Here is a 24,524-nt window from a genome sequence, read left to right as displayed (position 1 = left end):
ACATGAGGTATTCTCTGAATTTTTCCGTGACTGCCCATTTTAATGCGAGTAGTTCTAGCTTGAATGAGCTGTAATTCTTGTCATTCTTCTCTGACCTTCTCAGACCTCTGCTGGCGTACGCCACAACACGTTCAGCTCCTCCTTGTTTTTGGCTCAGCACAGCTCCTAATCCATTATGACTCCCATCCGTGGCAAGTGTAAAGGGCATAGTGAAATCAGGGTATGCAAGTATGGGGGGTGACATCAAGCACTTTTTCAACTCATTTAATGCCATCTGACATTCTTGACTCCAAACGAAAGCTACTGGGGTTTTGTTTTTCTTTCCTCCTCCTACCAATGCATGCAAAGGCTTAGCAATCTGAGCGAACCTTGGGACGAATTTTCGGTAGTAGCTCATAAATCCGAGTACTTGCCTAACCTCCCTGACACTTTTGGGGTTCGGCCACATTTCCAGAGCTTTGACCTTCTCGTCATCTACTTTTATTCCTTCTGCAGAAATTCGGTGCCCCAAAAACTTAACTTCAGCTCGTAGGAGAAAGCACTTGCTTGGCTTTAGCTTTAGGCCATGCTGTCTCAGACGGTTAAAGACAAGTTCCAACCTCTCACAGTGGCTTTCAAAGTCTTTAGAGAAGACAATAACATCGTCCAGATAGACAAGAAGAACATCAAAGGCTAGGTCACCTAAAACCACCCCCATAAGGCGCTGAAAAGTGGCTGGGGCATTACAAAGCCCGAATGGCATCCGAGACCACTCGAACAGGCCAAATGGGGTAGTAACAGCCGTCTTCTCTCTGTCCTTATCACTCATGGCTACCTGGAAGTACCCAGCAGTCAAATCTAGGGTAGAAAACAGTTTGGCATTACCCAAGGCATCTAGGGACTCATCCACCCTTGGAAGAGGATACGCATCCTTACACGTCACTTGGTTTAGCTTTCTGTAATCGCAACAGAAACGGATGCTCCCATCCTTCTTCATGACAATAACTGCCGGTGATGCCCAAGGACTACTACTCTCTGTGAGGATTCCTTGCAACACCAGATTCTGGACATGTCTTTTGACTTCTTGGAATATGTGTGGTGGTATTCGGCGATGACGCTGCTTTATTGGTGGTGCGTCACCGGTTGGAATATTGTGCAAGACAGCTGTAGTATAGCCATAGTCCTGGTCATCCTTGGAGAAAACGTCTCTGTGCTTTGTTAGCAACTCCACTAGCTTTTTGAATTGAGCCTGTGTTAGTCCTTCAGAATTCACTTCGATAGGAACTGGTAACTGTGCGAGCAAGGTTTCATCGGCTGGTCCATTTTCTCTTGCCATTTCTTTTACATGAAGTACGCCGTCGTTTTCCTGAAACTCAAGCACATCCTTTGTGATGACCTCTTTTGGTCTGTACACAGAAGCGACTCTAGATCGAGGAGCAAGTCTAACTGTCTTTTCACTCAAGTTCAACATACGCACAGGGACCTTTCCATCTTCTGTTCTAGCAAGAACATGTGCTACTAAAAGCCCTTTTGGCAAACTTGTCCCAGCTGTTGGCTCAACTAGCACTTGGCTCGTTATCTTGGACGACACTCCACAACGTCCCTCCAGCACCTTCTCACAACGAGGGGGGATAGTGACAGCTTGTTTTCCAGCAATCTTAACATATCCAATCCTTCCATCACGTCCCAGTGGTCCTACTTCCTTTTCCACTCTGGCTAGCACTCTTCGAACCTGAGCCTCATCCTGTCGAGTGTACTTGTTGACTTTCTCCATTCCCTCTGCTGAGATAAACAAAGACTGAATTTCATTAAGTATATTCATTCCGATGATTCAAGACACACCTTTCATTTCTTTCACATCTGGACTTGTGTCGTTGAGGACGAATATACATTTTCCAGGCAGTACTTTTCCAAGACATTCTACATCGGCCTGCAGGCATCCTAAGACAGGGATGTCCAATCCATTGGCTGCGGTTAACTTGACCCAACATGCAGAGGATAGCTTTAGCTTTTGCTCTCCAAAGTGTTCCTTAAAGTGTGACTCAGATATAGTAGATACCTCTGATCCTGTATCCAGGAGGCATTTGGTTCCAACACCGGCGATCTTCACATCAACAACTAGGCAGTCCCCAAAAGCGCTGTCTCTCAGTTTTTCAGCGGTATCGTCAGCTGTCCACTCTACTGTGTGACATCGAATCAACGACGGCCCCGGACTTTTTTGCACTGCTCCTCTTGAGTCATCCTCTAACATTTCAGCTGAATCCACATGCTGAGGTGGAGCGGGTTCTCTCTTTAAATTGCCAGTTTGTGAACAGTAACGGCTGGTATGGCCAGGTTCACCACATGAATAACAAATATACCGGCCTTCGCTGTCTTTTAACGGTTGTTTCTTAGGCTGGCTTGGTTGTGGCTTATTTCTTCCTTTTCCGTACACAGCTTGATATAGTTCCTCTTGACGAGCAGCTATTTTCTGGATCGCTTCGTGCAGTTTCTCTAGTGACAGGGCAGAAGGAGCATCTTGTGCTGCGGTAACATTCACCACTCCTCTGGCTCGAGTACTGGACCTTACATTACTAGAAGTCTGCGTCTCCTCCTCTTCCGACCAGGTAATTGCTGCTTGCATCAACTGTACAAAAGTTAGACCTGGCTCAGATTTAAGCCTGCGCTTCATCTCGCGTCGTAGAAAGTCATCTCTCAAGCCAAGCACTAACTGTTCCTTCAGGACGTTTTCAACATCAGCCACTCTGTTTGGTTCTCGACGCTGAACACGATTCAGTCGTTCTCGAAGGTCATATGCGTAGGACCGTATTGTTTCTCCTGCATTCTGAGCACGATCGTAGAAATCTTTCAGCCTTGTTCCAATGGGCACTTTATCTCCATAAGTGTCACGGAGAACAGAGAAAAGGTTATCAACAGTCTCCTCCTTTCCATCCATCATGAACTTCACTGTGGCTTTGGCTTCATCTTTTAGGTGCTGTTTTACTAGCTCAACCCTGTCCTCAGCGGGCACCCTCATGACTTGAAATGCAGACTTCATCGATGTCACCCATTCTTCAATACTTAACTCGCCGGGTTTTGACCCGCAACCACTGAATTCAGGTAGTTTTCGATCTCGTGGGATATAGATAGCAGCAGGAGACGTTTGTGCAGAGGCCTGATTCTCAATTACAACCTTTGCGAGAGAGAGAGCTTCTCTTTGTTCTGCTCGGGCTTGTTCAAGGGCACCCGACTGCTCTGCAAATCGCCTTTGCATCTCCGCCATCTCTTTTCTTAAGTCTTCGAGTTCAGCCATCTTCTTTCTTGACAAACAACTTGTGGGCCTGGAGATGTGTGACTAGTTAATTGTACTTATACGCATCCTGTTCGTGACGCCATTTTGTAACGGGAACAATTATTCTCGTCTAGTAAGGGATAAAATTAGTGCTGCCCTGGAAGACTGAGTAACGAAAGGATCTTTGTCCCCGCCCCCAGTGCTTTTAGTCTCTGTACACACTAGAGTATGTATGCTGTTCCCTACCTTATGGGTGAAAGCCCCTACAGACCGACAAGGGTAGGCTTCAGTTAGTTTAACGTCACGAGAAAGCCTTCTGAAGTAAAAGTGTATGTGAGACAGAATTATATATATAAAATTCACATAATCCTCCCTCCCCAGGTCTATTAAGGTAAGTGAGACGCCCTTACTCCCTGACAGACTTCACTTAAAGATTACGATTACACTTCAGGTAAGTATAAAGAAATATAAATTTTGTTTATTTCCTGTATAATTTCTCAAACAAGAAATTATTTGAAATGACTCAATAAGAATGAAAACAACAAAGAAAAATAAATAAAAAGTTACATAAACAAGTGTATTGTGTGAATTTCTTTGTACTGTCACCCAATCACTTTCAATGTATTCACTATAGAGTCAATCACTTTAAAGTGACAACCAATAACACTTACAATCTCCCTTTTAGCTCTAACTTTACTTATAACTTTACTTTGAATTAAATGACACCACTTAATTTACCTTTTAAACAGTGAGAAAATAACAGTTTCAATGAGCATTCACAATTTCACACTCAAAACACTGGTGAATGTCCTTGTTAAATGTTCAACCACAGTTCACTTTAAGTTTTATAACCCAACTTTAAGGTTTTAACTGTACCGTCCATCAAACCACAATGTCCCAAAAGAACAAATAGGAAATACCAGTCTGTAGAATGATGCGTGGAAATACGTTGTCTTGAAGTAGCGTGCGTTGAAATTAACTCGAGAAATACAACTTAGTTGCCTCTTTCAGTTGCAATATCACGATAAATCGATCAGATGAATCACACAGATGAATTACAAACGAACCACCCTCGAGATGAATCAGCTGAGATGTCGTTTGGATGGCAGGGTAAACTAAAACTCAAATCTTCTCAAAACAGTGCTTTATATCACGATTATATACAGCAGCCGCTGTCTCACGTGTAAAGACACGAGTAAACCACAAAATAAAACGACGTGATCCGTCCGGACCAAAAACGTCACTTCAGTGTAAAGTAAATAACGTGACACAGCAAAAATATGTCAGATATACCAAAAATGTCACAAATACGACAAGAAAACTCACATATTAAGCACTTTAAAGTGTGCCTGCAGCCAGCATAAAGTTACTGCGTCATTCCAGCAACAGCTGAGCTTCTCGTGAACCGATCGTCAAAACGCAATCTTCAACTGTAAAACACTTACAGTCCACAATACAGTGCTGTCCTCTGTCCGACCAAAACTCCGATTTAGTTCTCTTAAAGCAACTTTATCGAACGAGCTTCTCGGACACGACACGACACACACTTCAGCTTACTCTTCTACTTTTTTTCTACTGCGCGCTCTTCTTCGTGCACTCTCACCACTCGCACGTAAACCAGTCTGCTCGTCAAAATAAAAGTCTCTCAAAAATAATTGTTATAAAAGTAGATCCCGTTACATTAACATCCACAGGCACTGACAATGTGAGCTCCCCCGTGCAGGAATCATAGCCCCACGTTCAAACATTCTTGCGCCGGGCTGGGGCCCTCCTTTAGGGCGGGGCCCGTTTCAATTGAAACGGTTGAAACATAGCTAAGGCCGCCTCTGTGTGTTACAGCACATTTTACAGTAAATGTATTTAAGTCCAGTCAACAACAATTTTTGTTAGCAACATGCTGATGTCTAATCTTATTCAGGATACTCAAAATAAACTGAAGAAAATTATTTCTTCAATAATCTTTGTTGGGAATTCCTTTTTAAAGTATATTTATTATATTATATTTGAGTATTATGCTAGTAATGACAAATTAGATTTATTTTCTATTTCTTTAAAGGAGAAAGTCACTATGATTATTGTTTTGTCTACAATATGGTACACACAACATTCCATTAAATATGCTACCACACTGAAATAAATTGTAGGTTACACTTAATACTTATACAACTATAAATAAGTTTTCAACTATGTGAACCAACTTTCACTAATTTGCAACTATATCTCAACTAACTGTCTAACTGTCCTTAGAGTATTAGTAGACTGTTAGGGTTAGGGAAGAGGTTAGGGTTAGTGGAATAAGTTGACATGCACCTGCAAAGATACTTATCACAATATCATCACAATAAAGTGTGAATAGATATTAAGCAGACAGTCTACTAATACGGTAAAGATTGGTAGGATAAATAGTTGCAAAGTTACTTATAATTAGTAAAATGTCTAAAGTGGACTATCGAAAAAAAGTGTTACCAAATTGTATTGGCTGACTCGTCATGTTGCTTTGAGTATAATTGGTTAATATGACTGTCATTCAGTAAACTGGCCAATGACTGCTGTGTGAGCACTGGTTTAGTTTGAACAAACTAAGGGTGCATCCCAATTCAGGGTCTGGATCCTTTTAAGGCCGCGGACTTTGAAGGCAAGGCTCAATATTTGAAGGCAGCAGCCTCTAAACGCCACGGAGTGAAATGAAATGAGACGGTCTAGCCTACGGGGGCATCACTTGCTTTTCCCGCCTACTACGCTTGTCACTGGGACACAAAAGCTGAGACCTATCAGACTTTTAAAAATAAATATGGTGGCAGATTTTTTTATTTTACTTTAGAAAATATTCAAACAAATTAGCGTCGCACACCTGAAGTCAATAGATGGGTGCGTAGGATAAGACGACAAAAAGTCTCAAAATATACAAAGAACAATTCCCGCACACTATCTGCTTGCTGAAAAAATGTATTTAATGAAAGTTGCGTTGCAACGTTTCGATCAACTGATCTTCATCAGGCAACATGAAGAGCAACATGATCTTCATCAGTTGCCTGATGAAGATCAGTTGATCGAAACGTTGCAACGCAACTTTCATTAAATACATTTTTTCAGCAAGCAGATAGTGTGCGGGAATTGTTCTTTGTATACTTTAGAAAATATAACACATTGATGCAGATTAAACTATCCAACAGTATGTAAAATTCACCAACCTTAGAAATATACAAAAGCAAAATGCAACACACAACATTGCAGCAATAATATTAATTTACATCACTAAAACATCATTTATAATAGTAAAACAGACACAAGGACCTTTAATTAGCAAAATATACAATTTTATTTAACTACAGTTTTGAATGTTTATTTCAAAATACCCAGACTTCATATTGAATTTTGGGATAGCCAAGGCTGTGAAGGATACATCTATGGATCCTCGGTAGGGCTGTAACGATTTATCGTGCAAATGCGCGTTTTCTCAATTAATGAATTTGCATGAATTACGGTGAAATGCCGCCACATCCAAAAGCCAGGGGGCGCTCTCGTGCAGAAACTAACTTTGTGCCACAGAAGAAGTAGGCTAGAATTGCAAACGCTGTTCCAGGAAATGTCTACAAGAATATTTATATTGCTGTTCTTCAAATAGTTTCAGGTATTTTCATGATAATAAAGAATATTTTGAATGATTTTGTTTTATTTTGAATGATTATGATTTTTGATGCATAATCAGGCAGGTCTTTATAATGGGACAAGCTATAGCGTTACAGCCCTAACTCGGAATCAGTGGGGAAAAGGCCACAGTAAGAGGCTTTTATATGAATGAGCCTTCGAATTGTGACAGCCTTCGTCACAGCCCGCCCAGCTAGCAAAAATTGTGCGGGCCGAAATCGGAACGATTAATGCTGGAACACTCGGCCGATCCTCGGCATGAATCTAGGTCCGATTGCTCTGCGAGCGCTCGGTTTTCACGCGCCCCGAGGACACGGCCGAGCACTCAGTTTTAACGCGGCCCGATTGCGGAACCCCGAGTGAGAGGACGTAAGCTCCCCTCCAATCCTGTTCCTTATTTGGGCTTGTTTAATTTATTGATTTTATTGATTGGTTAATACTAAAATTGCTAAGCAACCATTATGCAACATTAACTGAAAATAAAACACACAAGGAAGAACAAGGATTTCACGTTTAATGCATTTTTTATTCACTTGAACACACATTCTCTCTCTCTCGTACACACAAACAGGTTTCCATGTTTTGTGGGACATTCCATAGACGTAATGCATTTTATACCATACAAACTGTATATTTTATTCCCCTTACCTACCCCATTCCCTAACCCCAACCATCACAGAAACCCTTCTCCTACTTCACATTTACAAGAAACATCATTTTGTTTGATTTATAAGCTTGTTTCCTCATGGGGACACAAGGTCACAAAAATACTGGTATTCCTATCTTTGTGGGGACACAACGTGATAATTACCAGGTGCACACACACACACAATCAGTTCAAATACGAATTTTCCAAAAATCTTAATTTAAATTTAAAATTTTTAAATTTAAAACATTTTAATTCATTGTCTGTCTATTGTCTGGATTCGGCCACCATCCCTGTCATATGCTAGCACCGACCACCTGGTGATGAGGAGCTCTATCTCCTTTTCTGTGTTATCTTTGGTCAGGGCATTCCGGCGGACTGCATCTGAAAAAAAAACAAAGATAGAAGAGGTCAGCATGACCATGTGATGTTACTCATAAAACCACCAAAACTTATTTTGGATGCAGGGCTGTACGCTTACATTTCTTTTTAGTTTAGGAGCACATTCAAAAATTTAGGAGCACATTCTGATCAATGACAAAATCACCTTCCCATTATAAGGAGATATTTGACTATAAAATTTTAACCTTATTAAATTTCAAATTCATAAATTGAGTTAGAATAATAAGAGGCAATCAGGAAGAATAAGTTACCAATCAAATGAAATCAGTAGCAACACAATTCATCTTTGCACTGCAGAGGTGGCATATAACAGAAATGTGGGATTTAGTTATATTTACAGACTGTTTAATGAGGCTCAGAAGTAGCATTAATGCATTTCAATTTATGATAATGTTATGATGTTAATGTTTTAAATAGAGTTTGAGTATAGAAATACAATTATGATCAGTCTTGAAGAAAAAAAAATGACTAACTTTTAAGACTAGTCTTAAAGGTTTATGCAACCAGCCACTGATCGAGTCAGTCGCACTGTAGAGCCCTGGGATGTCACTACAGTGCCGTTTCCAGCACTGACACTCACCCAAAACCACACTTTTCAAAGTGAGCCCTTTGAATGCAGGCGTTCAGTTGACCCCACTTCAATTGATGAGTCTCACCACGAAGAGTTCATTGTTTTTTTCAGGACCCACCCCACGGTGTCTTTAAGAGTCTTGTCTCCGACCATTCCAGGAAAAACAGTCTGAAACAAAAAGACATGTACCTTATTAGTTATTTAAGGAATATAGCATGAGTGAAAATGAGGACTGACTTTTAGGAATGATCTGATTAAACCATAATTTACCTCACCAAATTCTTCTTCTCATCTGGATTATTTAATGTCTCCTACAAACATTGTAGCTCCTCAATAGTTGAAAGTGGGAGCCCAAAATGTGTTGGGTCTGGGGTGAAGTCTGCAACTGCTGCTCTCTAATAAAATCGAGCTGGATGAGGATCTCCTTAGCAATAGGCTTTAAGCTCCTTGTTTCCTGTCTGCCATTACTGGACAAACTGATAAATCCAGGTGTGTCTGATTATTGTTGTTGTGACTACTAAGCTCAGGCACACCTGGATTAATCAGTTTGTCCAATAATGGCAGACAGGAAACAAGGAGCTGGCTGAAGTTCAGGAAGTAGTGCAGCTGGGCGTAAAGCCTATTGCTGTAGAACACAAGAAAAAGCAGGCATAGCAGATTACTAGCAAAACATTGTATGTAGATATGTCAGAGTAAACCGAGAGAGATCACTTTGTATAATTCCTACCTGTAGGCACAGCCTCCTGAGAAGACCTGTGTTGTGTGTCATATACTTGTGTGCCATGTAAGGGTGGGGTGTGCTAAAAGAAAAGAAAAATATGTTTTAATCTCATCACATATACCAAATAGGAATAGGCAAAAAAAAGTGAAATTTTTTTTTTTAAATGTGGTCAATTCAATATCAATTCTCATCGTTTTTCTGTATTTATTTTCATTACATTATATCTGAAAAGCATTCCGGTTGAAGGAACTGTCAATGTCCCGATTGGGCCAGTGCTGCATGATCATAAAAGTTTACATTTTGCACGCATTTTTAAGCCTTGTCAATTTAAGCATTCAAGCGAAAGAGAACTTGCATGAGCTATGTGAGAAGAGCACACACTGGAAGCGCTTACAGCTGCGCGACAGCGTGCAAATTACGAAATTAATTCTAGTTCTCTACTTGCAAATTCACAAATTTTTTTAAAAAAGCCGGCCTTTGCGAGTAAACAGACGGTTATGAGAAGAAGTAGAAAAGGAATGCATTCATTGCCTATCATAATTTGATCCGTGCATTAGTCTTAAAGTGGTAGTAACCTTCACCTGTCTGTGTTTTTAAATGTTAATCAAACTACAAAAGAGGAAGTCACTCCCTGCTTTTCACTGAATAACGATTTGTAACTTTGTGCAGATTAAATAAAGGTTAATCCTAATTAGTGAAGATATGCCGTGTTATTTTACATTTGATTACTTTTTCAATTTCTGTATCTGAAAAATACTGTTAGACCTACCTGAAATGCACAGATTTCTTCATTTGTATCTTTGTTCTATTGTACTTATATTGCATTGCTTGCATTTAATTTTTATTAACAACTATTAACTTGTCTTTAATCTATGAAATTTATATTAGTAGTTTTAGCTGTAGTATCAAAAATAGAATTGATAATTGTTAATTTTCACTGGTATTTAAAATATTGGGTGTCATAACCTTATTACAAGAATAAATGGGTAAAAACTACAAAAACTATTTCATTCATTTATTACTTTTTTTGTGGTGGGGCCAGTGAAAATGTAATCATTGAATCGAAAATCGCAATCCAATCAATTTGAGATCTAATGTATCTGAATCGATTTGAGACATCTGAAACAATACCCAGCCCTAATACCAAAGTGATTTTTTTCTCTCCATGGGCTATCTCGCCCTTCTTACTTGAAATCCAGTTTGGCCTGATGTCTGACTTCTGCCAGCTGCTGCATGGGTTGGGGTGTCTGTAGGTGTAGCACTCAGGCTGTTGGTAATGGAGATTGGAGACCACGATGGTGGACTAAGCGCTGTGATGTTCGCTGAAAGGGGAGAAGCCCGTGGACCTACAGAATTTCTACCTGTGGGCACAGCCCCCTCACAAGACCTGTTTTGTGTGCCATGTATGGGTGGTGTGCTAAAAGAAAAGTTGTTTTAATTAGGGCTGGGTATTGGCAAGGGCCTCCCGATACGATACGTGTCACGATACATGGGTCATGATAAGATACGTATCACAATACAATCAAAAATGTAAAAAATAGAGCTGAACACCTGCAGCTCTTTGAAAGATGCAGGTGTTTTTAAATTTTCTGCCATTTTCTCACTCCCTCTAACTTCTGAGACATTGGCCGAATGGCCGTATATGGCAGACAACTGGACAGTGACAACTATAGCAGCGGCGAGGAGGTCGTTTGACGCACACAGAGGGATTTGATGTTTTTTAAAATATCGACAGTAGAGATCGAAATATCGATACACTATCGATACAGCTAACTATCATGGTAGTTAGCTGTATCGATTTTTTTGCACAGCCATAGTTTTAATCTCATCACACATATCAGTCATCAGTCAGATCATCGTCAACAAGCTTACTGTCGTTCTTAATACCTTGCAGCAAATTAGACAACGATTTAACTGCTTTGTGTCTCAGATTAGATTTAAAATAATGCATTTGATCAGCCATTCTTACCTAAGAGCAGTGTTTATTTTAGAACAGCAAAAGCAAGATTACCTGAGGAAAAAAGAAAAAAAGATTAGCATTGTACAAAACCATACATAATGTCTTATTATACTAAACCATTACAATTTCCCTTTTTTAGTCCAAGCCCAACCCAATAACCATTATGACATTACCCAACTACCAGCATAACTGCACAGTGCATAAATTAGGGTCCATCAAGACATGTTTAAGTTTACACACAAATCTATAATTGTGACATTCCATACACTGGTATATATTAATCCGCGAATCACATGCGAGCCGAACCGTGGTTCGGATCAACTGCGATTTGTCACAGCACTACCAGCTAACATTTTGTTCCACTTAATTTTCCTCCAAAGAACACTATGCTTGTAAAAATTAATCACGTAAATTGCATTTAATAAAAATTGCGTCCCATTATTTCATAGGTGTCATTTACACTGGGGACGCTGGGGACATGTCCCCACGACTTTTTGAAATGGCTGATTTTGTCCCCACCACTTTTTGAAAGCATTTGGTTAAAATGTTCTGAAAATCAAGCAATACCTGTGCGACTTACACTGCAAAAATGACTTTCTAACTTAGTATTTTTGTCTTGTTTTCAGTAGAAATATCTAAAAATTCTTAAATCAAGATGCACAAAAGTGAATTTGTGATTAAAACAAGCAAAAATATCTGCCAATGGGGTGATAAGATTTCTTTTTTCTTAAACACTTAATATAAGCAAAAATGTCACACCCCATTGGCAGATAATTTAGCTTGTTTAAACTAGACTTATTTTCTTACGTCATTTTGCTCGTCAAAAAAATACATCTTGATTTAAGAATTTTTAGATATTTCTACTGAAAACAAGACAATAATAATTAGTAAGAAAGTAATTTCTTTGCAGTGTACAGATTTTCAAGAAAAAAATTCTTAGTATTTTGTTAATATCTAAAAATTCTTATATTAAGATAAATTAATTTTAGTTTTTAGACCAAAAATATCCAATTTAAGTGATTTTGAGCATAAAACAAACATAACAATTCAAGATTTTTTGCTTACCCCATTGGCAGATTTTTTGTTTGTTTAATGCACAAAATCACTTATATTTGATATTTTTGGTCTAAAAACTAGACTTATTCTCTTAGGTAATTTTGCTCATCAAGAAAAATCATCTTAATTTAAGAATTTTTTGATATTTCTACTGAAAACAAGAAAAAAATACTAAGAATTTTTTTTTCTTGAAAATCATTTTTTGCCGTGTACGGGTGTATGTTGCGTTGTGTGCTTATGGTGTGTTTTCTTTTACATATGTAATAAATTTCATTGTTATCATTGACTTAATGTGCTGCTGTTTTCTACAGTATGGTGCTTTGGCACTGTTCAGTTAAGCTGGTGTTGCAGTTACATGTGCAGTCGACATTGTTGAGGGTTTTATGCTGAGTATTTTTGTGTTGTTGACTGGCCTACGCTATGCCTATGTTGATGCGCCATTATTCAATATTTTTCCAGTCCTGCTGTAGTGTTTTTTATCTGATCTTTTGTCCCCACCACTTTTCAACACAAACTGACGCCCCTGCATTATTTAACATCCCAGCTAGTCAATGCTAGCTTCGTTCGCGCCATAAAAGTTGGAGCCACTTTCATATTATCCAAAATTTGCACTACTTTTCTCAGACATGATAAATAATTTGATGTTGTCCTAATTAATAATTCTTAAATGAATTATGAATTCTTTATGTTTGTTTCATCTGGAAAAAAGTACATGAACATGTCAAAGGAACATGAACGAATCAATAATAACCAACATGTAATCAGCAACAGTTCGAAATATATATTAATATATGATGTGACGGGAACTCGATTGAAACTATGCTTAGCGTGAATGTTGATGCCTTTTAAGGAAACTGAACACAAGACTTACCTCAAGTTTAACGTATGGCGTAGGATCGAAAAGGGAATGGATGATTCAGTCAGGCGTTGAGTTTTATCTCACCCGTTGTACAGACGTTACTCCAGTGATGAGCTGAGCGTGCTGACGCTTTCTGCAGTTACCGTTGAAATCGGCTTCATACTGGCAAAAGGGTCTGAGCCGAGCACCCAGTTTAAAACAGCCGCCAACGTACGGGATTCATCTTAAAATGAATTTTTTGTATTTATCAGCTTACCCCGAGGCCATCCAAGATGTATGTGATTTTGTTTCTTCAGTACAACACAAATGTAGAAACTCCAACCGTTTCAGTCTGTATGCATGTGAATAGTAACAAAATCTCAGACAGTAAAAACATGCACAGACAAATCCAAATTAAACCCTGCCGCTCGTGACGACACATTGATATCCTAAGAAACGAAACGATCGGTTTGTGCGAGAAGCCGAACAGTATTTATATAATTTTTTTACCTCTAATACAGTACTATGCGTAGTCAAATGAGCCCGTGCACAGCACCTTCTTCTTTAGAGTTTTAATGGCGGGTTGCGAAGCAACTTCATAGGTGCATACCGCCACCTACGGTTTCGGGTGTCCCTGTATAGCCCTCAAGCCGTGCATCCGATACAGTAGATGGCAGTATGCAACTATGACGTTGCTTCGCAACCCGCCATTAAAACTCAAAAGAAGAAGAAGGCGCCGTATTAGAGGTATAAATTATATAATACAGTTCGGTTTCTCACAGAAACCGATCGTTTCGTGTCTTAGGACATCAACGAGCAGCAGGGTTTAATTTGGATTTGTCTGACCATGTTTTGTTTTTTACTGTCTTTTGTTATGGACAGACTAAAACGGTTGGAGTTAAAAATCTACATTTGTGTTAAAGAAAGTCGCCTACATTGAATGGCATCCATTAAAACCATCCTTGATTTAACATAAGCCGAGTCATTTCCCAAAGTGGTCCAGATCATATAGCCAGAGCTGGGTTACCAGTTACGGTGAACATGAATCGGCCCAGTGCTTACAGCCAGAACAAAAATGAATGTGCCAGACCGAGCTGCGGGGCACAATCGGCTCGGTTAACACACGCCAATGCCGAGTCTGAGCCGCAGCTGCCGCAGGGCAGCCGAGCTCGGGCCGATTATACATGCTAGCTGGGCGGTGATGTCATTTGCCTTCAGATACGGCCTTGGAAGGCCACAGCCCCTGAATTGGGATGCACCCAGTATGTCAGTTTAAAGGGCGATTTATAGTCGTGCATAGGTCCGTAGCCTGTGCATAGCTCTGCGTAGCCTGACGCGCACCTCACAAAATTTTTAACAGCGCATCAGATCTACTGACGCGCGTCTATCTACAGCGCGTCAGATTGGTCCACCAGAACCCCTCCGGTCAGGTAAAAAAAACTGTGTCATAGGTATTTCCGTTTGTGACGGTCAAAACAAAAATGAGCCAAGTTGAGGAGTGATTTAACTCAAACTGCATCAAAAGTCGATGCTTATTTACTTCCATCATTACTGGTCTTCTCAAATTATACACAACAAGTTGCTGTTTCTTCTTCGTTTGTGGGTTAACTTGCTTAGCTTCTGTGACTTCTTTTGCTGCTAAAATATTTAATTTTAGAGAAAATACACATGGTAGGCTAATAGATACTTTAAACAGTATTACACTGAAATCATCTTGGCCATATGCTGGTGAGACATGAAAACACATAAGCCATCTGAATGGAGAGCAGTCCCATTAGAGTTTTACCAGTGGCTAAACCTGCACACAGGAAATAAAATTGCACAGTTTCATCAAAGTGAAGTGTGTATAAATAACTTAATAAATAACTTTGTTCACATATATGATACATAATCTATTGGAAAAGGTCCATTGTTTGGAGTCATGTTTTGGTGATTCACTTAAACATCTGATAACTAGTCCACTCAAAGCTGATATTATTTCGTACTTAAATGTCAATACAGGCACGTTTAATGTAAATTAAACAATAATGTGTTTAAGCATGTTGAATAGAATTAAACATAAATTCTAACTTTTAGTAAATCTTGTAAATATGTTTATTCATACTGTAGGATCCAGTAGATTACTAGCAATTTAAATGAAAACAGCTTTTCAATCTCTTAACATTGTCTGTTGTGGTATGGTTTCACTGACCTTTACTGTAACATATTTTAATGTTACTTATACACTGTAAAATTAGGATTCTGAATTTAGAATCATTTTTAGAATCAATGGTTGTGTTGTGCACTAGAACTATTTATTTTGGAGTGAAAATATTGTAGACATAAATTTGTTTTGCATTTCAGTTATTATACTTCACAGTAATATTGTGTTTAATAAAAATTGGAGGAAACTTTAACAGTTTACTTGAAGTGTACTTTTGATTTATAATTAATGATTTTGTTTTATTTACAGATTGTACTGAATTATATTTAGATATTTTTAGATTGTAACAAAAGTTTAAGATGTTTTAAGATACATTTCTTGGGAATTCATACTTTTTCATCCAAATTAAAATGTTATTTTACAAATGTTAGCATGCATTTATTGAATGTATTTGACTGTAAAAAATTTTTTTTAATTTAGTACATATCTGTGAAAGATGAAGTAGCATTTTCCCTAAAATCAGAAAACTTATTGTATTGTTTTGTAATTTAGCATATTTAAATTAGATAATTAACGTTGTGACATGATCACACAAGATACATGTTTTACCACTCATTATATTGTGACTTATGTATATTTGAGTTTAAATTAGTTTTACGTGTTTTCTTAGCCATTTTATCCTTTTGCTATTTTATGTGTGTATAGGTGTGTTCGACTTCATGCGGCGCTGCGCAGACCGATCGGTGGCTGACTTGAAGCAGTGCATTCCGGTTAGTATTTTTGTCCGACTTCAGCTGGCGCTGCAGGCACGTGACTGTGTCATATGGTTTTTAAGTACCGCGAGAGCGTTTCGAGAGTAGCCGGCTAGCTCAGCCGGTGCAGCTTCTCCAGAGCGGCTGCCCGGAGTTGTGATGACGTAACAGCTTTACGTGATTGGTCGCCTCATTGATGACAACGATCACGTGCGTTTCAAGTTTAATCCAACCTTTAGTTCCACTTATAAACATTATAAATTCATGTTTTAAAACAGGAAAAAACACTTTAATATGCCTAAATATGTTATATTGTGTCGTGTAATAAAATAAAAATGAAAATAACAAACTCTATTGGTATTTTAATAATATAGGCTTGTTTCCCGTTATTTTCGGGTATACAGTATAAGCAGCAATTAAAATATTCGATATAAAATGTTTCTGGTTGCAACTTTTTATTAAAAGGTTTGTTTTTATGAAATTCAGCTTTTAATTCACTTCATTTGCGATTAAAAACAAGGAAACACGGCGCACACGTCACTACGGCAAGCAGCAGGTTTCCGGCTTGACGGCTCCGTCTTTAGTTCCTCCCTCGTCTGCAAGCGGCAAACCTCGCCGATCGGTCTGCGCAGCGCCGGATGATCTCGAACACACCTAAAGTCTTTTACTTTGCTTCGTCTGCCTGTCATGTGAGGGGTCACATGACATGGAACTTTGTATAAAAGGAAGGAGCAGGAGCACATGGTTAGCTGACGCTATAGCTAAAACAAGCGGTTGCTGGGTTGTGGAGTTTGTGTATTTGGGCTTACCTGTCCAGTTACGTTTTATGGACTTTGGATATCACTTTCTTGGATTTTATATACACAGTGGAAACTTTGCACATTTGGACTTTTAACACGCTTGGACTTTTATATTGTTTTAGATTTGTTTTTTGTATTTCCTTCTTTTAACAGTCTTGAGTTTTTAAATAATTGTAACTCAACCTTTAAGGCTGGCCGTTACAACTTTATTTTAACATTGATGAATGTTTACAGAAAATAACTAACCAATCAAATGCTGTAGGGAAAACCACAATGAACTATATATTAAAAACATATAATCTCTGCTTAGTTACTTGTCAATGACTGCCAGAAAATTACTGTGGAAAAAAATCACAGTAGTTACCTGGCAGCCATTGACAATAGTAATTTACTGTAGAAAAGAAATCACAGTAGTTAACTGGCAGCCATTGACAAGTAACTTACTGTGGAAAAGAAATCACAGTATTTAACTGGCAGCCATTGACAAGTAACTTACTGTACGGAAAAATCACAGTAGTTAACTGGCAGCAATTGACAAGTAACTTACTGTACGGAAAAATCACAGTAGTTAACTGGCAGCAATTGACAAGTAACTTACTGTACGGAAAAATCACAGTAGTTAACTGGCAGCAATTGACAAGTAACTTACTATAGAAAAAAAACACAGTAGTTAACTGGCAGCCATTGACAAGTTACTTACAGTACGGCAAAATCACAGTATTTAACTGGCAGCAATTGACAAGTAACTTACTGTACGGAAAAATCACAGTAGTTAACTGGCAGCAATTGACAAGTAACTTACTGTACGGAAAAATCACAGTAGTTAACTGGCAGCAATTGACAAGTAACTTACTATAGAAAAAAAAACACAGTAGTCAACTGGCAGCAATTGACAAGTAACTTACTGTGCTTTTACTAAAGTAAGTTACTTGTCAATTGCTGCCAGTTAATTACTGTGAATTTCACAATATGTTTTTTACAGTGTAGCTATATAATAATGATAGACAGTGCAGGTCTATAAATTATAAATGTGACTGATGTTATAATGGCTATAATTTCTATTAGATAGAGCAGAAGCAGTAAAAGTGCCTCTCTTTCTATTTCTCTCTTGCTGATTAAAAAGCTTAATCCACTCATTATTTCAGATTCAAAAGTCTACTTGCTGTCCCGGTGACAGGTGACTTTACATTACAGCTTTGTGTTTTTTATATCTTGAGTCAATTGTGCTTTGTTCGTTCAGTTTAATGGACTTGACATTAGCATTGCTTTGTTGCTACCATGTCTGTGCAAACATTTTTAGATTTTAGAAAAGATATGGCTTATTAATAATAATAATATTTAAAAAAATGGGAGAAAGAAAATGCAGAGCCTGGTCATGACTTTCAAAACAAGAGTCAGTTGTTATCGCCACAGAAACCGGAGGCACACTGAAACTATACACGAGCTTTAGCGCGGTAGTGCTCACGGCCGTTCTCCAATCTACTCTGGTTTTACACACAAATCAGACTTGGGACCCAAAGTAATTAAACTAGGATTGTCCCGGATCCGGCTGACCATGTAAAATATAAACCAGGAACCGTACAGGTCCCGGGTCCTCCGTGCAGACCTCTAATGGTAAAACTTTGCTCAAACATGGAAGGATACAATGTGACGCTGACACAGAGCTTGCAAGCGCACTAGCTCATTGGGAGAGACATGCGAAATGTCATTATTAAAGAGGAAAAAAGATACAAATTGATACAAACAGATATATGGGCACTTGTTAATATACCTGGGCATCTGCCCAAGTAAAGTCAATGTGTGGGAAACACTGGAATCTGATTGTGTGTTGTGCTGTCATGATCACCACTCCACACACTATAGAAACAAAACAACAAAAAAGATAAAAAATAAATATTTGGTGTCCCCTGAGCCCCTGAGTACATATGTGATGTTTTAGCTCAAAATAGCATATACAGTAGATCATTTATTATAGCATGTTAAAATTGCCACTTTGTAGGTGTGAGCAAAAATGTGCCGTTTTGGGTGTGTCCTTAAAAATGCAAATGAGCTGATCTCTGCACTAAATGGCAGTGGCGTGGTTGGATAGTGCAAATTAAGAGGAGGTAATATCCCCTTCTGATATCACAAGGGGAGCCAAATTTGTGTATGCTTGTAGAAAATGGTTTACCAAAACTAAGTTACTGGGTTGTTATTTTTCACATTTCCGAGGTTGATAGAAGCATTTGGGGAGCCAATTATAACACTTAAGCATGAAAAAAGTCAGATTTTCATGATATGTCCCTAACCGTAGATGTTTTTGCCATCATGTTTGTTGTATCTTACATTTTTAAAATCTTTAAGTGTGGCCCTAGCTAAATGTAAATGATGTCAAGATTAGATAAGATAAGGGTGATTTTGAAGACCTTTAAACGTGTTCGAAACATATTTGAGGGCTGTAGCCCCAGATGCCCTCATTTCCGCAAACAGGCAAATGCACTTACAGAAGGAGCTGCTTTCGTCCTTTGTGCCGTCCAGGGTGCCATTGGGTAACATCTGCAGGTAGAAGCCATGACGACAAAACAGACGAGTGACGATGCCTTTTAGCTGAGGTTCTGAGAGAGAGAGAGAGAGAGAGAGAGAGAGAGAGAGAGAGAGAGAGAGAGAGAGAGAGAGAGAGAGAGAGGAGAGAGAGAGAGAGAGAGAGAGAGAGAGAGAGAGAGATTCATAAAACATGCTGTATTGTATGTGTGCTTATGGCAGAATTGAAACTCAAAGAGACTCAATAACAAACACAAACCAGCCAAAACATCTTTATATTGCCACAGCTTACCTAAAAGACTTTCAGCCTTAAACAGCAAAAATTACAAGCATTACTTGCTTACAAAGCATATTAGCAAGACGAGACATTGTTTCTGTCTGTACTGGACAATGAACTGTGATGTTGGGAACAAAACATTCGGTGCCTCTTATATTCTTCTTAAAGTTTACAGCACAAACATAACCAACATAAAAAGAGTTCATGGATTTGTTATGTAAAACATTTTATGCTTAAAGAAATAGTAAAATCAAACAAAGCAAAATATAAAGATGTTAACAGTCAAACACTGCTAAATTAGTATATACAGCCATAAGATTTTTACCACAAACATGTCACCAGTCAATTTCATCAATAATTTCAAGCTGTTGAGATGAATTACAATTCTGATCAAATGGTGAAGAATCCAGATTCCATATGTACTTATTCGTACTGATTCAGGTGTCTGGATCACAAAAGCAAAGTGATGCTGCATGTTTCTTACTTAGTATTTTTGTCTTGTTTTCAGTAAAAATTTTAAAAAATTCTTAAATTAAGATGTATTTTCCTGATGAGCAAAATGACCTAGGAAAATAAGTCTAGTTTTTAGACAAATACTTTTTTAAGCGAATTTGTGCTTTAAAACAAGCAAAAATATCTGCCAATGGAATAAGACAAATTTTCTTGAATTAAGTGTTTATGAAAAACATAAACTTATTTCAAGAAATAAATTCTTATTCCGCAGGCAATTTTTTTTGCTTGTTTTAAGCACTAATTTACTTAAAGTTTATATTTTTTTGTCTAAAAACTAGACTTATTTTCCTAGGTCATTTTGCTCATCAGGAAAATACATCTTAATTTAAGAATTTTTTGATATTTTTACTGAAAACAAGACAAAAATACTAAGTAAGTAAGCCAATATGTTGTGGTAGTCTGCTGCATGATTTAAATGCACAAATTAAGTTTAATTATGGCTGTGTTGTTGGCTGTGTTGTATTATTTTTTGTGAATCACGTTATTAAACAATGTAGACATGCAAATGATAAAAACAATTAAAATGTCCTTAATTTATCCAGACTGTTTTGAATACATTCATTTTCCCATGAGTTTGGATTTGAACAAATTAAATGATTGTATAATGTTTCCGTTTTACGCATGAGGTAATTCATTCTTTTCATATTCAGTAGCTGTACTAAGATCTCAAAAAAAAATTTATTGACATCAATATTTATTATGACCTAGAAAAACAGAGAGATAAACAAAGATAGAACTATTGCTATTATTGTTGCGTAGGAAATAAAACTGGGCTACTATCAAAAAATATTAGCATTGTATTCTCTGAAGTACTCCTGTATACTTCAGTTGCATTAGCAAAACATCACAGGTTTGAACCCAGGGAACACAAATGCTTATAAAACTATGTTTACCTTGTAATGCACTGTAAGTGGCTTCGGATAAAAGTGTCTGACAAATGCATAAACTTTAATGAAGTACATTGGAACATCATGCTAATATCATAAAACACAGTATTACCATCTGATACATCACTGTACTATATGACACTGTAGCCTTTTGCTCAAGGACTGGCAGACTGTAGCTTTTGGTCAAAGAACCGAATGATACAAGAAAGAGACTATTAAACACTCAGGTTTCTAATAAAAAGGGAGGAAACACAACTTCAAATTAACTATAAAAGTTATTAAAGTTTGCTCCTACCAGACTGGGGGGAAACAGCTTCCACATAAGGATAACAGCTTATAAATCATACTAAATGTTTATTTGAAAAATGTAAAAATGCACAGTATATACGCAATTAGTAAAGTTATTACGTATAGAACAGTCCCCATAAAACGAAATGTGTGTGTGCACAATTCTTTCACATAAACCTCTGCAAAAAAGATCCCAGGTTTGGAGAGGTGGATTTAAAGTGCGAACACAGGCAGCGCATGAAATATTTAGGAATCCCATAAAAAGCACGGACGACAGGTTAAGTGTCTGTTGTCCTGGTAGCTGAGTCAGCATTCACCGAAAGTCCACATCTTTGTATTATTTCATCATATTAGACCCCCACCCCGTGGAGTGGTGGAGGTGTGGAGTGCCGGGAGCGAGAGGTCTTCTTGGGTCCAAAGAAATGTATCCGACCTGAAATGACTAAAATCACTTTTTACCCGAACCCGACGTGTATACATTAATTAATTTATGATCTAACTTGAAAAAATTAGACCCAAGTCCGACCCGACCAAGTGGCATTTTTTAAGAACCTGGCTGGACCCGAATGTAAATGGCACCGACGTGTGTGCAGTCTGCAGCCCCGCACGCTCCAATCAGATAGAACGAAACCCAAGTGGCCTCGCATCCAATTTGACCCACTGCTCCATTTACTTTCATTTGTTATCTGATGACGCCATTAAAGTAACCGCTAAAATGTGCATTCAAAATTTAACGAAAATAAACCTCAGATCTCGGTTTTCGGATCACCATATTAGACCATAACCACACTTCGCCATTTGAGGGTCTCTCTCTCTCTCTCTCTCTCTCTCTCTCTCTCTCTCTCTCTCTCTCTCTCTCTCTCTCTCTCTGTCTTTCCCTCTTCAGGCTTCTATTTGCTGATGTCCATTGATCAGTTCTGAAGGTGAAGCCCCAAGGGGCTAAACTAGTTTTAACATTCAGCTACAAGGTACACTGTCTGGCTGCCACCTCCACTGTCCACAGACAAATCACTGCTCTCAAAAGCAGACACCAAGCGTGTATGTGTGTGCGCTTATGCTTTTGCAGTACAGTAGGGAGAAGAGCAGGCATAGAAAGAGTTTCCCAGATTAAATGCCATATTCCACTGTGATAAGGCACATTTCCTTTGTCTCGTCTGACTCAGTTGATCTGGGTCCTGTAGTAAATTCCCCACAGATCCGTCTCTGTCAGCCTCTTTAGTACTGCTGGCATGACACGCTTTGAAAGCCACACACAGAGCGGCAGCGATACACAAGCCCTTTCTGCCTTCTGTCTGCACTGCATAACCATAAAACACCTCTCTGGGACAGAGGGTGTGAAGGGCAATTCTGATGGGTAATTTTGATGCATGTTTGAGTCTGTGAACTCAGGGATGCCAGTCTGCCAAGAGCCCAGCCTTCGAAAAAAGTTACACAGACACAGGGGACATCACCTGGTTAGAGATCTACCACTTTCCTCTTCTGCCTCCCCCCTCTCTATTTCTGTCTTTTACTCTCTCACTATCTCCCCCGTCAGCATGAGTTATGTGGTTTAGCATCTCACTGAATAACACCATACATCAACCAATCAGCTGGAGATGGAGTGGTTACCTTCCCAAGGGAGAGAGAAAGTAAAAGAGCGTTACGGAGGCAGAACAAGAGCACAGTGGGTGAAAGTTATGACATGGTTATTTTATTGGAAGACATTCACACGCTAAATAACGGTGGAAGACTCTCATACTTCACCCAATCCATCGATAAACCCTTCAGGCATAACACCTCTTAACAAAAGTCTTTCCTCTCCAATGCCATTTCTCATTCTGAGAACGGAGAGATAGAGAGATAGGCTACAAACAAAAGTAAGACAGTATTTATTATCTATCGCACAGGCTTTTCTGTAGCACAATTGATAGTAAAGCTGGCACTAGCAACACCAAGGGCACAGGTTAGGGGACCACACATCCCGCTTTACGTTGTACCACAAACCATTTTGAACCTTTGTTCCGCATGTCGCATATTAGGGCATTACTTTGATGGTTCTTGCGGTGGTGCACAAAGCTGAACACACACAAATAAAATGACACATTTTTTCAGCCTGGCATTTTTCCAATGGTTGAGAGGAAAGCAGGGAAGCTGTTATTAAGAGGCTGTGTCGTCTGTCAATCTATCTGTGGAGAGGGTGCCTTTCCCAGTCCGTATTACATTTTTATACTATAAAATGCTCCATACATATTGTGAGGATTGGAATTAAAATATCAAAACGCTTACTGTGCTGGTAAAGGAATTTTTGTCATCAGAAGAGTACGTGCGTACTGTACGCGGGCCGCCAGATTTTTCAAACCCCACGTACATTGAATGTGTAGGTCACGCATGCGCTTACAGAAAAATGTAGCCAAGGAGATTCATTTTGTCGCAATGGGCATGCGTGGATCGACCATGCACATATGGTTGAATGCACGTACGAGCTTTAACCTATACTGGGTTGTTTTAGCTCAAAATGCTGGATTGATTCAACCCCATTGTTGGATTAAATATGGACATTTTATAAGTTAATTTGGGTTTGTCAATTTTTTTAGCCCAAAATAAAATTAACTCAGAATTTTTTAGAGTGTGCACCTAGCCAGGAGCAGCACGAGGTTTGACAAATTTTTCCATATTTTATTTGTTTATAATTTAGTTCAGTCCTTCCAGAAAACTGCTGAGTTTTTTTTTTTTGATCTTGATCTTGCAGCACGTTTTCTTAAAAAATGCGATATTTATGCTATTTTATGTAAAGTAATGGCATCAACTTGCAAAAACTGCAGGAACTTGCAAAAACTGTTTGCAGCTTTTGCATGATGTTCACGTCACATGATCACGTCACTTCATAACGTTCCCATGGCAACAGGGGACATGGCTGCGCTTGTGTGAAGTAAATGCAACATTTTTCAACTTTCTGCTAAGATGTATGTGATTTTTGCTATGAAAATGCGGAAATTATGAAATCATGCAACCCCTGCATATTTTGCGCACGGAAATCTGCAATTTAAATATGCGGATTCATGTTGAATCATGTGATCACATAATCGCATTTTTCTGGAGGGACTTTAATTATGTACAATAAACAAAATCTTACACCCACCAACAATGCCTCTTCATAAGCTGAAAATATCCAATACAATCTCATGTCAATTCGTACGTATCATTGTAAAACAATGCAGCATGAAGTTAAAACAACTTGGTTTTGCAAGTTAATTCAACCTTCTATTTTAAGTT

The 24,524-nt window shown here is 38.5% G+C and overlaps 1 protein-coding gene and 1 long non-coding RNA gene across 10 annotated transcripts in view; both read right to left on the bottom strand.

Moving 5' to 3' along the window:
* Positions 1-24,524, bottom strand: part of fgf11a (fibroblast growth factor 11a) — a 117,516-nt gene that overhangs the window by 49,793 nt on the left and 43,199 nt on the right. The window contains exon 2 of the mRNA XM_065248638.1: positions 19,271-19,381. Within this exon, the coding sequence (XP_065104710.1) occupies positions 19,271-19,381 (111 nt within the window). The remainder of the gene's footprint in view (positions 1-19,270; positions 19,382-24,524) is intronic.
* LOC135730734 (uncharacterized) lies at positions 7,546-14,139 on the bottom strand. Of its 9 annotated transcripts, XR_012335223.1 has the most exons (9): positions 13,603-13,673; positions 13,370-13,444; positions 13,126-13,275; positions 11,208-11,249; positions 10,427-10,655; positions 9,245-9,317; positions 8,788-9,142; positions 8,527-8,685; positions 7,546-7,928 (listed from the first exon to the last, which is right to left on the bottom strand). It is a non-coding gene; the product is annotated as an uncharacterized lncRNA (long non-coding RNA). The 9 variants fall into 9 exon arrangements; XR_010526077.2 differs by having other exon boundaries at positions 13,126-13,444; positions 13,603-13,620; XR_010526079.2 differs by having other exon boundaries at positions 7,547-7,928; positions 13,126-13,288; positions 13,370-14,139.

Source organism: Paramisgurnus dabryanus, chromosome 2 (genome assembly GCF_030506205.2).
Source record: "Paramisgurnus dabryanus chromosome 2, PD_genome_1.1, whole genome shotgun sequence".
NCBI classification, from domain to species: Eukaryota; Metazoa; Chordata; class Actinopteri; order Cypriniformes; family Cobitidae; genus Paramisgurnus; species Paramisgurnus dabryanus.
This window is presented reverse-complemented; position numbering and strand designations above follow the sequence as displayed.